At 37.3% G+C, this 15,577-nt stretch overlaps 1 protein-coding gene across 1 annotated transcript in view; it reads left to right on the top strand.

Moving 5' to 3' along the window:
- The first annotated feature begins 4,995 nt into the window (after window positions 1-4,995).
- The window catches only part of LOC131971907 (microphthalmia-associated transcription factor-like), a 34,565-nt gene continuing 23,983 nt past the window's right edge, over window positions 4,996-15,577 (top strand). Inside the window, exon 1 of the mRNA XM_059333575.1 lies at window positions 4,996-5,118. Within this exon, the coding sequence (XP_059189558.1) occupies window positions 5,015-5,118 (104 nt within the window). The 5' untranslated portion in view covers window positions 4,996-5,014. The remainder of the gene's footprint in view (window positions 5,119-15,577) is intronic.

Consider the following 15,577-nt stretch of genomic DNA (forward strand, 5'->3'; position numbering starts at 1 on the left):
AAGTGGGTAAAAATTCAAGTATTTCTTTAAAATGCTTACCACCTATTTATTATTCTGCAACAAAGCTGAAACAATAAAGTAACAGAGTTGATATTCAAGTGAATTTATGAATAATTTCCTTTTAAAATGATCTGTTTACAAAACTTACATAAAAATAACACACACATTTAAAAAAAATAATACATTATAATACTGAAAATAACATAACTGTATATTAAAGAATGCTTTAAAGACTTTTTATTCATTTTTTATTGATTTATTTAGCTGAATTTATGTGCCACACCTAGTTTGTCTCCTTTTCATCATCAAGCTGTTGTGAAAGAACCCTGTTTGCAATTACTTAATATATACTGTGTGGTTCAAAAAGCACTTACATTACAATATATTTGCCCTCATGAGTTTCATTGCATTGATTGAGGTAGCAACTGTCTACTGTAGTATTTTATCACCTTTCTTTTAAATATTATCAATGAAGTTGCCCGAAGGGGATTTCCCACAATCCAGCTAACAGGTTTTTATGCATGTTTAATCTGCTTGGATGCATTGTATTTGCACAGTGTTTTTTTTCTCCTTACTTACACGGACCCGTGGAAATAAACAGGATCCAATTGTTGAAAATACTGAGAAGGATGTCTTCAACACGTGAGACAACTGACAAAACACAGGAAATGGTAACCAGTGGCAGTTTAAACATCTTCCATTTTTATCATGTATGACCATCAACACCGGCTACAAGAAATTACTTTTCACAGAGACAAATTAAACTATTAGACGTATGTAGCCAGCATATTCAAAGGCTGACAACCACTGGCACTTTTAACGGACTTTACAGCTTAACTTAAGTTGACCTACATTGAAATGTGGGTCAACACTCAGCACTATTTACAGAAGAAAGTTTATATGTTGTTTAATAGCAAAAACTGACTCAATCCTTTATCTGTTTTTAAAAACATCCCTCTTATACAATACCAGTTTGGTGGCTGTTATTATTCTACCAAGTCGATTATTAACTTTATGTCACTTCACACATCAGTTAACATCTTTGAGACAAGCAATTGTAAAGACAAAGCACGGTTGAACCAGATTCTTGGTGTATGTTTCACGTGTGATATTCATTTCAGCTCAGGACTGACTGTGCCACTGAAATATTCATTACTGTCTTTACTCTTGACTCTGCTGGTAATTTTCCAAATTAGCAACACAGCCGCCTTGTTAATGTCCCACAAAACAAAATGTAATTCTGTTACACAGATAAATACCGAGACACTGAATAAGAAGATGTTGCAATTGAAATAAGTGATAGATTTAGGAGCTGTTTTGCTGTATGTCCTCCCAGTCTACAGTAAACGCTGCAGCCTGTCAGCAGAGCGAGACTTCCCTGCCCCCCCCTCTACTCGTGGATTTCTGACATCAGACATGAATAAGTATCTCATTAAGATCCCCCAAAACCATCTGTCCAGTGAGTCGCCTCCTTACAGGATAATCTTCTCATAAACAAAAGAGTAGGATTCCCTCATTACCCCAGTTACCCTCATTAGGAATTTAATTCTGTCATCAATGGCAAGCTGTACTTTTAATACATTCAGGGAACACATCTAAGACAGTGCTTCTTTTGTTATAACTGGCATGAAAAACTCTCACCAGATACAGCAATGGAAATATTTACTGTACATTGTACAATGCAAGCTTAAAGACAGCAACACCATTGTGCAGTTGTATGTTGCTTCCCTTTTGAATCTGCAGTTTATTGTTGCAAACATGGAATTTTGCAAGTTTTTATGCAATTAAATATCATTTTGCATATCAAAACAATGCCACACCTACTGCACTACTGCATGCAAGATAACTATGCAACTTGAGACGTGTACATGTATTTTTATGCATAATTAAATGTGTGCAATTACCTTTCAAGTCCTGATTTAAGTATTGCTTGGCCAATGCTTTATACAAATGCAACCACACCACCCAGAACAACAATAGAAACCAGAGGAGCTGAACAACAACATAAACTATAGAAATAACTCCACCTGCGGTCTCATACAGAAATGAGAGAGCTGAGAAATGTTGTGGACGAAGATTTGGAAAACATTTTGAGCTATAAATGGAAAAATAATCGTACATGATCAGAAAGTTTTGGAAATATGGGCATGTTTGTATAAGCAAACACAGTGTGGTACATTGGATCAACATTTTAGCAACAAAGGAGTCTTCATTGGGTGATGATCCCCACCAGAATTGTATAAATGTGTCTGGTTTAAGAAATGTTGCACATTATAACTGAGGTATTTCTGCTTAAATTGTCTTCTAACGATACACAAAAGCATAATTATTTTAGCTTGCATAGCTCATTTGAAATATGAATATATTTAAACTTTCCCAAAACTCAACAATAAAACACATATTATAGTCTAATTACTGACTGTTTTTTAGTTTTCTTTTCAGGACAAACAGAATAGTAGATGAAAGACAACATGAAACTACACTCATGTCCTGGAACACCCAGACTTGTTTGGCTCATATTCCAGGATCTTGTTTAGACTGCAACGTAGAGGATGTGCTCTCTGGCAAACGGCTGCAAGTCCCTTATGATTGGCTGATGGCTATATCTCCCACTAAATCAAACAGGTAAAGAAGACCTCTCTGTTCACACCTCTCTGATACTGCTGGCCGACGTTTCAGGTCATGCTCTGAGTTATTAGCCAGCAGTGTTTGCACTGCCTGCGACCGCTTATTAAATCTGCACAACACTGTGTAAACGATGATGTATTAGTCTTGTCTGTAATTAGGTCCATGTGTTCAGTTATCTCATGGCACACGGCCAGTGTGTCGTAGAACATTTGCTGTCAGTCACTGCATTTACAGCTTTCGTGCACATGCAGTAAAGGCTAAATGCTGCAGGTGGCAAATGATTGCACATCATCACATATGTAACGTGTTGTTTGTGGGGGTTCGACATTACCCGGAGTGTATGGCTGTCACAGACATGTTTAAATCAGGTTCATATGGCAGTTTTTTCATGCTGTAATCTCACCCAATTTAGCATTTAAACAATACTGTGTTAGCTACTCATTGGTAGAAAAGTGACTGGACAGGACTGGACTGTATTATTGTTGCCAGATTTCTTCCTTAAAACTGATTTATTGTTAGTTATATAAAATAGTGTGCAAATGAGATGAACATATTTGATATGCAAGTTTAAAAAGAGCTAGAGTAGAGTTGTGAACAAGATGCTGGGTCAAAAAAAGTATTGGGTTAAAAAGGAGACCCAGGATGATATTTTTATAGGTTTCAAACAATTCGTGCTTCAAATACAGAACAATTTGAACCGAAGTATCAAATATTTATACACTACACTCACTTGAGGAATTACAAAGGGCATTGTAGTCTACAAACTCTGGGGCCCTCCCTCAGCTGGAGGCCCTGTGTAATCAGTGCCGCCATTCACCCCACAACAACACCCAGAATAATATGTGTTGTCTAATCTATTGTGTGTGGCTCTGCTGACCGAATATGAAGCTCTGCAGTTTCTGCATAGTGTCTCTTGTTCTGGCTGTAACTCAGTTTGGTTTTGGAATCAAAGAAATATCTCGTAAATGCTGGCAAATTCTGTTTTATATTATGTCTGTTTCACCATCATGTCATTTTAGGCGTTATTTTTAGTTTTTTTTTTTTTTTTTTTAAGTCTGTGCTTTCCAGCAGGAGCACATTTGCATACTATTTGCATTAGTAAAACGCAGACCTAAACCAGTTCAGCAGGATGAGGCGAATGCAAATATTGAACTTGAATTTCCATTTTGTAATAGAAAGGGCCCCCTGTGGGCCCACAACAGTGGTTTCTCTAGCTACACACTGCCCTCAAGTGGTAGTGAGGAGTCCGGAGAGAATACCAAACTTGGTGAGCAGGGAGTAGAGTGAGGGGCTGAGGAGGAGACGCGCAGCAAAGTCAGGACTGTCTGTCTGTGCAGGAAACGGAGAGGAAACACAGAGACATGAGGGTCGACAGAGTCTCCAGGTCTGTTATGATTTGGGTGCAATATCTGCATGACTGAGCTGCTGAGAAGATGAGAGAAATGCAAGATATAGACTATAGATAATTAACAATGCAATAAGTGAATGATTTTGTGTTGTTTTGGTGAAAAAGAGGACTTTTATTTTGTACATTTTAAATCATAGAGTAGATGAAGTGGTGAAGTGACTTGCCATATTCTAATGAAAATCCTTCTTTTATGATTGAACATGACATAACCAGTAGCTGATTAATTGGCCTACTTTCAGAGTATATATCTGTTTTCAAGGTCATTATATACATATAGCCTACAGAGAGCTTGATCACATAATTATAATGGCAATTGACCATTTATTGATTGTGTCCTGTCATGCACCCATAACTGTGCTTTGCTTTGTTTTCATGAAAATGCATCGAGATACAGGCCTAAAAGATGATATTCACCCAAATTAAGATGGCACAAGTTATCAGCCTAATATATTTTAAAAATATGTATTTGATATTGTAGTAGAATCAGAGGTTATGTGAGGTTATTGCCTTTAAAACAACAAGAATTACAAGTCTCCATGTTTGCAGAAAGGCCTATGAATCTTTTTGTAACTTGTTTATATTAAATTAATAAAATAGATTTAACCAATATCCAGCTGTTCACGTTCATAAATACTTATTATTGAACGAAAGTAAACTTTATGACACTCAGGTTTCAGTGTGAGAGCAAATAAGGCTGTGTAAAAAAAAAACCCCTTCAGATGTTGCAGCCAATGAAAACCATGCTGACATTGACAGCCGAGATGCATCCTGGGAGTCGCAGTTCATTCGGCGCCTGCAGCCCGTTGGCAGCCCTGTGCTCGCTGCTGCGGAGGACTACAGAGCTCCGGGTCCTGGACAGAGGCGGCTTGCGTTGACAGCGGTTGGTACTGAGCGAAGTACGGCGGCACTAATATCGTCCGTGTGGATTTTTTTAAGGGTTTAACGTGTCTTAAAAAAAAAAAGTTGACATCTGCAAGTATGCAGTCCGAATCGGGAATAGTTCCCGACTTCGAAGTTGAAGAGGAGTTTCAAGAGGAGCCTAAAACGTATTACGAATTGAAGAGTCAACCCTTGAAAAACAGGTCAGTTGTTTAGCTGTGGACAGTTATATTTCCCACGCTGGAGCGGTTTTGGTGTTTAGGTGATAATGAGGCTGCAGACTTTTCTGACTTGCCGTCCAGAGTCCGTGCATGGACGAGGTTTCTCCACTGATGTAACTGAGCTGGTCCCGGCGCTGAGCTCAGGACTGGGATCGCCTCTCATTCCTTATGGTTATCCTGCTGCCATGAAGTTATGCAACACTTGGGTGTTGTCTTGTCAACATCAACTTCAAATATTAGCTTGTAGAGGAGCAGACAGGTCACTTTGGCGAGATGCTGCTCAGCCCCACTGGTGTCAGTGGCTCATTTGCTGCTAAAGCTGATGTGTGGGCTGCTGTTAATACCAATTCTTCTAAAAATGTATTTCAGAAATATCTCTGCGTGACCACGTGCATGAAACATTTTAATCTGCAAGATAACTGGCTCGCTTGGTTTGATTAGTCAAATAATAATGTGTTATTGTTTTAGTTGAAGAGGTTGTGACCAAATACCATCTACAGTGGAAATTATGCTTCTCATAGAGGTGGTGCAAAAAAGTTAATATTAGCTCTCTAGAAGTGTAACAGACAAAAAATGGAAAATTAGACATTTTGATAAATTGCTCCAAATCCTGAAAAACGAACCTTCATATTGAAAGTATTGCAAACATTAGTACTTCCTATGCTGCCTCAGGACGGGAACACAAACTCTGACTTACATTTAGTCATTTAGCAGACGCTTTTATCCAAAGTAACTTATCAGAAAGCTATTTTCAGGCCTCTCCAAACAGTCAGCATTGGGTCAAGTCAAATCTATGTGGTCTGATCTGACCTTTCATCCTTTTTCTAGAAATACTGCAAAGCAAGTGTGACGTCTGATATGTATGTTTAATGTCATATTCAGATGCTATTAGTGCAGTCAGATTATTAATAATCTGCCTTTAGTAATTAATTGAAACATTCTCACATCTGTGTGTTGGACCTAGGAGACAATTAACTTAATAGGCTATATGACTGGAAACAGCTAGCCTGGCTCTGTATAAAAGACAACAAATCTGCCTTCCAGCACCTGACTGTAATTTGTAATACTGTTAGGTTATAACTATTTAGTTGCTGTCCACAGAGTGGCATAGATTAGTTACAAAAGTTTTTATTAGCATTGGCCTTAATGACAGGTCATGTAAAGCAACATTTTCATAGTTTTAGGGAATGAATGTGTTGTTTAAGCACTCAACAACAAATCTTCTTAATATTGTCCATATTTTTTCCTCATTACAACTTAAAGCTCATGAAGACACCAAAGTTAGAAGAACGACTTCCCTACTGGGAAAATAGGACAACTGGAGGAGCACATGAATGCATGCTAAAGTATTTTTGCGCCCAATGGTGTCATGTGACCCATCCGGAAGTCGTAATTCAACAGTTTAAAGCACAGTCCAGTGATCTTGCTGGTAACTTTGTTTCACCCTGTTTCCAGTACCTACGCTAAGCTAAGCTAACCAGCTGCCGGCTATAGCTTTCTGTTTAATGGACAGACATGTGAATGGTATCGACCATCCCATCTAACTCTCAGCAACAAAGCAAATTAAAATATTCCCCAAAATGCTAAAACTATTCTTTTAAGGAAAAGAAAGTATGAACTCTTTTTTCTGACAGTGAAATGAGTGCCAAATATAGATAGGTACCAGAATATTTTGAGTTATCGACTAACAAAAAATAACCTCACATATTTTTAGCTGTGAGGAAAAAGCACGGCTGCCTTTTCTAGTTGATTTTAATACATTATGTAACACTTTTCAGCTGTGATCCAACTGGGAAGTTGTGAAACGCACCACTTTGCCGCTGTGATGCTGATGACGCTGATGATGACGATAATATATCTATTAACAGAATGGTGTCTCATTAGCTGTAGTTTGTGTCTACACTTCTCCGTTATGTTGTTCAGCGGTAGCAATACATGGCTTCATTGTCAGGGTGAGACGTACAGAGGACAGTACACCACTGTCTTCAGACAGAGCTCTTATTGCAGACGTTTGCTAGACTCCTGTTATTTTTTCTCCCTCTGGACATTTTGCTGCAGATTTGGAGTTTAACTTTTTTCCTCTAAATTCAGCCAAAACACCAGTTCACAGAGAAAAAAACTGTCATCTTGCACAGCCCTAACCTTTAACCCACTTCTGCATTTTTTAAACTAATTTCTTCATTAGCGAAATGTCATTATACTGTTACAGATACAAGGGCTGAATCTGAGCTGTGTCATGTTGTTGTCGCAGTGCAGTCAGTCTCAGTATAAGCGAAGTAGCACAGATTGTCTCATTTCATGCAGTTTCCTTTGGAATATGTGAAGTTGTCTGAACAGTTGTTTTCGATTGAAGGTATCCTACTTCCTCTTCCCATCACATGAGGATGATCCAGCATAATAACAGTCACGCTGACTGCGTTATGAGACATTGTTGCGCAAAATGGATATAATTAGTTTGATTGATTGTTGAGGTGTGTGATGTCTTGTCATGGCTTTCCCGCTGTTTCTAAATTTAAAATCTTAAGTGTGACAGAATGTCCTTTTAGCTTTCCAATATGCATTTGTTTCCTTGGTGTCTTATCAGTTTGACAGAGCGCTCAGACTGCTGCAGACGATGTGCCAGACTTTTTGGGCCAAACATAGACGTGAGACAGACGATGAAACTAGTCTTCTATGCAGTGTAAATAAGCGGTATAAATTTAGCAGTGGATGTGTTATATATCTAAAACTGAGAGTTAGGGAATTATTCATTATTTGCAGACTTACTTGGCATGGAGAAAAGCAAGTTGAGGATGAAAGTCTTAGTTTTTGATTTCTATGCATAGAGCATATTGTGACAGAATGTGGGGTTTTTTTTAATATTCATGCAAATCCAAATATTATCTCTCTAGGTATTGGATGGGTGACAACGTTTTTTCATCAACATCAAAAGAGACTATTAAGCAGAATGTAAACTTTCTACATTAACTTTTTTTTTCATTTGAGTCAAGCCAAACTTTGAATGTGGAATATTGTTTAGCACCATATAAGCACATAGACCTGTCCAAAAAGTAAAAAAAATAAATAGTTTAAAAAATAACTGAGTTAGGTAATATTTGATTACAAAAAAACCCCTCAAGACTCTTAATTCTAATAAATATTCAAGACAACTTTTTAATATTTTTTTAGTTGCTAACAATGAAAATTGGTCAGTAATAGGGGTGTAATAAAATATTGAAACACTTCAGAAATTATGTTTTGCAATACTATATTGATTCTCAAAACATACTATATTGATTTTTTTAATTATTAATTTACATTAGGGCTGCATGGTTTTGTAAAAAAAAAAAAGCAATTATTCTGACTGATATTGCAAGAGTGTTATTTGATATATTGAATGGAATGATCATTTTGGTATCATTATTCTTATATTAATTAAAAAATATATTAAAATGAATATTTTCTTCTTAAGTCTGTAGATTAGTTTGTAGACCAGGATATCTCTATGGCACCACAGTACTTCAGAGTAATTCAGAGTGGAAAATCTTAACAATTTTGAACAACAAACAAGTATTAAATGCCAAAACATAATATTTAAAAAACTTAACATAAACTTAGTCAAAGGTTTATTTGGCTGGCTTGGTGTAGAAGACTTATCAATCATAAAAAGTATATGTAAATGTAAAATGTAAAAGTAAAACATATTCCAATATCAAAATATATGGTTATTTTACGCTAACTGTATGTTGCATATTGGCTATAAACTTGTGTTAAGATTTCTTTTCATGAAATTAGGAAGATACACTTACATTTAACTCTGTGGCAGAAAAGCTGAGTCAAAGGTTGAGGGTTATGAAAGCTGGTGTTGGTAACAGCCTGTTCCCATGGGGAGTCCCAGACAGAGATGCCTGGGAGGCCGAAGGGTTGCATCCAAGATCTAAGACGGAACGAAGGGCTTAATGACACAGACAGGTGTTGTGGCTGCAGTAAAAGTAGGCCTGAACGACTTGTTCTGCAGTCATGGATCACTTGGCTGCTGCTTAAACACGTCTGTGGCCTTTTTAAGCATGTGTGCTTTAAACTTCTAGACTGGAAAATCTTCAAACGTTGTATGTTTTTGCTTTGCTTCATGGAGTATTAATAATAGCAATATTTGATCTTTGTCGGCCTCTGTTGGTGGTCAGTGGGAACTGCAACAACACTGGAAACAGCACTTCCTACACAGCTGGTCAAATCCTGCCTGATGTGAAATATAGTAGTGACTATTATTTTCATAATTTGATCAGTCAGCAAAATGACGTTCTATAAATGTCAGAAAATAGTGAAAAAAGACAAATTATCCCAGAAGTTTCATCACAAAAGGATATTGCATTGATTCATTGGATAAGGATACAATATTTGCCAGTACCACACGATTTCCACTCAGTTCAATTCAGAGACCTGCAATTCATATGAGACAATATCATATTTCCATTTAACACAGTAAATTGCATTTACATCGACTCTCGAAAAACATCTAAAATGTATATAGAACATTTTATTGTCGTGCTCTTCCAGATATTTAAATGGAAATCAATCTATTCCTTTTTTTAAATAATAAGAATAATTTTCGCTTGGGAATTTCAAAACAAATTCATATATTAGAGATGATGAATCAATATTTTCACTTTGCATCAAGGATTATTGGCCATTGAATCATTAGATTGATACAGATCAATCATTATATCAGTACACCCTTCATTTTATTTTAATGCATGACAAAGAAAAGGAGCAAATTATCAAATTTAAAAAGTGTTAGTTTTAAAAATGTTTGCTTGTGAAATGCCTTAAACTTTGAACTGGCTAATTGTGTGTGCTGTTGTGATTGTATAAGTACATTGATTTCTGCCTTTAAAGGAAGCATGCACATTGCACTTGCAAAATAAAGATATTAGTCAAATATCACGGCAGAAAACGTGACAGCGGCGCTATTGTGGGTGATATATAAACTGTTAAAAAAGCACATCGTGAAGATGGTGAGTGCTGCTCCTAAACTGTCCCTACTTCTTGTGTGTATTGCATCTGGCGGACGGTGTATCGTTAATTTCCTCCGATGTGCACAAACCAGCGGTCCAAACAGACGCGGGACGCGCGAGGCAGCCGTCATGCGCACGCGAACACATAGTCAACAGAATACATACAGCCATGGATTCTGTGCTGGAATGTAACTAAATACATTTACTCAAGTAGTGTATTTAAGTACCACTTCACTAAATTTTAGCGGCAAATATTGTACCTTTTTCTCCACTACATTTACCTGCCAGCTTTAGTTACTTTTCAGGTAAAGATTTAACAGAAACGTTTAAGCATATTTAAACACATAAAAGTATATGAAGAAGCTAAAATGATACACTGATACACATAAAATGCATCTTACTTCAGTAATATATATATATATAGCTAAAATGATACACATAAAATGCATCTTACTTCAGTAATATATATATATATATATATATATATATATATATATATTACTGAAGTAAGATGCATTTTATGTGTATCATTTTAGCTATATATATATATATATATATATATATATATACGAAGTAAGATGCATTTTATGTGTATCATTTTAGCTATATATATATATATATAGCTAAAATGATACACATATATATAATATATATATATATTACTGAAGTAAGATGCATTTTATGTGTATCATTCTAGCTATATATATATATATATATATATATATATTACTGAAGTAAGATGCATTTTATGTGTATCAGTGTATCATTTTAGCTTCTTCATATACTATATATTACTGAAGTAAGCTTTGAATGCAGGACTTTTACTTGTAGTTGAGTAATTTTGCAGTGTCGTTTTAGTACTATTACTTAAGTAAGGGATGTTCTAAATACTTCTCCCACTACTGTCTGTTGCACCCCTGTGGCTGCAAGCAGTGGGCACGGTTCAAATCCAACTCAGGACCCTTTCCTGCAGGTCTTCCCCTCTGTCTCCACATTTCACTCTTCACCTCTCCTACTGTCAAATAAAACCAAAAAAGGGCAGAAAAAGAACCAAGGTCACAACATGTCAGGAAAACTCAAGTCGTCATGTTTTTTCTGGTTATTATGTGTGAGATATGAGGACTGAAAGATGAATGATTTCCTTTGCAATGTGAGAATGTGTTGGTTGTTATTTTTGTCACAGTCAAGGAAAAAGGAGGACTAATCAGCCTGAAAAAGCCGCTTTGTTGTGTTTGTACAACATCTTTACATACATGAACCAGACATGGACTCGCTCAACCTGCTGTAGGAGCGTGCACGAGATCCTCCTCCTGACTGTCCTTGAATGCTCTGTCCTCCATGTTGAAGCACAGAGGGAGGAGAAAGGAGCAGGAGCTTGAGCTAGAGCAGGATGTCCTGCTAAAAAGGGAATTAGGAAGGGCACAGAACGTAATTAAAGAAATACGACCCCAGCAGGTTCAAGTTTTACTGGCTTCCTAGAAAGATCCGGACCATCTCTTTGAAAACTTTAGCAGCTTATACTGTTTTGTTTTGCTCTTGTATATGAAATTATGAACCATTCCACATTTTTACCAATTTATTTTGACATTTACTTGACAGCTTTTGTTGTTGCAAAGGGGCTAGTTTTGGAGGTTTTCATAGGTTTTCATTGGAAGAGATATTAAAAGTGGTTTGTGGACAAACAGGTACTGTAGGTTTAAGTAGCAGTGGTTAGGTTACTAGAGGTTTAGCAGTTATTACCCCAAGATAAATGTATAATTTCTCTTCAATGTCAAACTGGCAACCATTACTGCAGAGCCTTTCCATTTAGTATTGTGCAGAAACGGTGTATTTAACAGTTTTTTAAATGTTCCCTACCTCCTTCTCTCTCGCCTCCCCTGGTTGCAGAACCTGCATAATTGATGGTCTGGATGTAACACTTGCATACAGATGCTTCCTATTATCACCGATTTGCTAGCTAGTAACTATCTCCTGGGGGCTGATGCCAGCTGCAGCACGCTGGGGTGTTGTGATCAGCAGGGGAGGGCGAGCTGATCAATGTACTGTCATGTAGGGTCATAATCACCGAGCTGTGTTCCAGCTGAGAGGTTGTGTATTGTGCCAGGAGGGCCTGATCCACTCTGTGAGCGATGCACCTGCAGTCTGGTAGAGACAGACAAAAGAAGACAGGATCTTTACAAGCAATTTGATGTTTTGCAGTGCAGTTTCTTGCCACAGATCTCACTAGTTTGTCCTTTCTCACTGTTTTTGCACTCCACTCTCTTTATAGCTGCGTGAAAGTCATAAGTCACTGTGTATTCACACATTTCCCCAATACACAATTGCAGATATACAGTATGTCAGAGAAAGTGCACTGAGCTAACAGATGGAAGAGCAGAGAGTGTTGAAGGACTTATTGATGTTTTGTGTCAGGATTTCAGTGCTGGTTTTTTAAATAATTTGGATATAACTTTTCTGAGATATATTAGACGGGAGTTTACAAAGATATAAAAACAGAATATCACCATGCTAAAAGTTAGCATGCATGCTTGTAAATAGTAAGTGTTTTCACACTGCAATCCTCATTTTAGCAGCTGGAAACATCTGGCTGGAAAATGGACTTTTTGGCTTAAAAAATATACTAAGCCACCGTTAATCAATTATCAGACTAGTTGCCGATTCATTTTCAGTTCATTTTCTAATTGATTTATCAACCTATTGTTGCAGTTTCAATCAGATGTCTCATATCCTCAGTGTTTGGGTATTTTAAGGCCTCAAGCTTCCACATTGCATTTGTGTTAGTTGCATACTGGACCAGGATTGGCTCACAAACTAGCTTTACATACTAAAACTCAGTTTCGATAAGTGCAGAGAAACTTTTCCCCTCTAGCAGTTACGTGTGAAAACAGCTTTCTCGCATTAAACTCCGCACAAACATCACAGTGAAGCTCCAAGCAAAACACATTTTTTCAGAGGAGCTGAACTTTAAGCTAATTAAAAAGCATTTGGATTAACTGAGAAATGCAAATAAGGAAAAAAAAAAGAAAAACAGTGCTTTTTTTAGCTCTTGAAAACATGATTGATGTTACATGATTTGTGGAGATCCGTGCAGTGACTTTTAAGTTTCTTACAAACTGCACAGCGTGGACACATTTCTCCAAATGAAACAGTATCTGTGTGGTTTTAAAGCGGCGTGTTGATGGACAGTGTGTTTCCAGCGGGCGCCTGCCCTGTCCGCTGCTCTGCTGTTGCACAGGACGGGGCTGGTCCTCTGCCGGGGACTCTGTGTGGCGATTGGAGATTCCAGGCCGGGCCCCGGTGCCTCCCCCCTCTGACACACTTCCAGCGCCGCACCACCAGCATGACTTTCATTGCTCTCCAAGGGCGGGTGGTGCACCTTCAGTGGGAAAAACAAACAAATATGGAGGCTGTAGGAGTGCAAGTGTACAGACCCTGCTCATTTGACTTTTTGTGAGTATTGTGCCTCAGCATGCTGGCATGATTTTGGTGTGTGTACAGTGTTGTATGCACACATGAAGGACGGTGTGCAGAGCTGTGTGTGGGAAGTATATACAATCAGTGCTTTTGCATATTTCTCCTTGTGCAGTGTGTTTTATGTTTCAAATAGTTGTGGCTTAAACTGGTTAATAATCAACATTATAATTAGCTGTTTGGCAGGCGGTTATTCAGTTATTATGACTAAGAAGTGAGCACTTTTGTGTCACTTATAGATAACATTTTATTTGTATAATCACAAAAAGAGTTTAAATATGTTTTAAGAAAATACTGTTATTAATGTAATGTGTTGCATTTGCTTTAAGATCAGGTTGTTGTTATACCATCTAATCGTCCATTAGGCTCAAGCACGAAATAATACCAACAGATGTATTAGCGGTGCAGAGTGCGTTCTGCACATTATTTTCTATTTAACAGCTGAGTGTGAACATGTAGCTTACCCATTAAAACCTGCATCAAAGACTCAGCTCTGACTGTCTGACTAATAATGGAGTATGATGGAGGAGCGTAGTGAGCAGAATCAGAGGAATCATGAGTTGGGTGGGTGGGGCTCTTAAGCACTGTGCAGCCATTGTTTTTTTTTTTTTTTGAGATACACACAAACATGAGAGGAGGTGTGCACACACACACAAGTGAAAAAGTTAAAAAGGACAAAAGAGCTTTTTATGTGTTTCAGTGGTGTGTTTGGCAAAAAGCCACCAAACAGTTGAAACGAAGAAACGAGAGAGAGAGAGAGAGAGAGAGAGAGAGAGAGAGAGAGAGAGAGAGAGATAGAGAGAGAGAGAGGGAGAGAGAGAGAGAGGGAGATCTGCTTTGTACAGAGGCTTCTGTTATTGGTTATTCATGCACACACAAACATAAAGAAATCAACCTAATAATCACGACTGTATGAAAAAAATCTTGAGGTGCTGCAGCTGTCAATAGAACTCTGCTCCTCTTTTTCAATTTCAGGATTAACTATCTGTAATCATTCAAGTCTGGTTAAACTCCTCAGACATTTGAATGGAGCTGATGAGTGTAAATGTTGTAGTATTTATTTTAGAATTACGTCAAAAACAGCCTGAACGATACACCAACAAAGCTGGTTTTACTGACTGATATTAGCTTATCACAGATATACAGATACTAAGTGGTACTAAGACATTCCAGTGTAGAAAAAAAGATTGAGATCATTTAGAAATAATAGTTGAAACTACATATTTTGTCCACCAGAGAGCGCTGACAAGTTTATAATAGAACTGTAAAAAACGCTCAGTATATGACATACCATAAAACATGGTATAGATGGCCACACAGTGACTCCCAATAACTTTGGTGATGCCATGACTTTTATTCTATAATTTTCTCTATCTATAATGTATTTTAATTTAAATACCTTTGATGCTTTCTGCATTGATTTGAATTACATTCGGCCTAGGTGGTGCTCTACAGCTTTGCTGCTGCCTAAGCCTGGTATGTTAGTGTAATGGTAGGGGAAATCCTGACATCTAAAACTAACAACATGGCTCTTTAAAGTACTTTTTGTTAGGTGCTAATAAGCAAGTGACTGCATGCTAACGTTATAACTGCTAAGGATGTTAGCACTGTAATTGTGAGAATGCTGACGATTTAGCTCAGCCTCACAGAGCTGAAAGCATTATTTGACATTACAGCAAGTTTGGCTTTAACCCTCTTTTTTCATATCACTCACTGTGGCCTTGTATTTCACTGCAATATGTAAAAAATATATAAAATATCCTGCAGCTCAATGGAATCAACACAATTATTGCTAGAAGTAGGGAGAACTCAAACATGTGTTTTGTGCAGAAAAACACGGTTATAATGACATAAATCATAAAAAAAGTTGTTTGATTAATTATTTTTTTGTCAAATTTGGATTAAAATAAATAATAAAACACTTTTCCAAGTGCCCACAAGTGTCACGAATGTTGTACTAAACAGAATCTGAATGC

Source organism: Centropristis striata, chromosome 5 (assembly GCF_030273125.1).
Source record: "Centropristis striata isolate RG_2023a ecotype Rhode Island chromosome 5, C.striata_1.0, whole genome shotgun sequence".
In the NCBI taxonomy this organism is placed as follows: Eukaryota; Metazoa; Chordata; class Actinopteri; order Perciformes; family Serranidae; genus Centropristis; species Centropristis striata.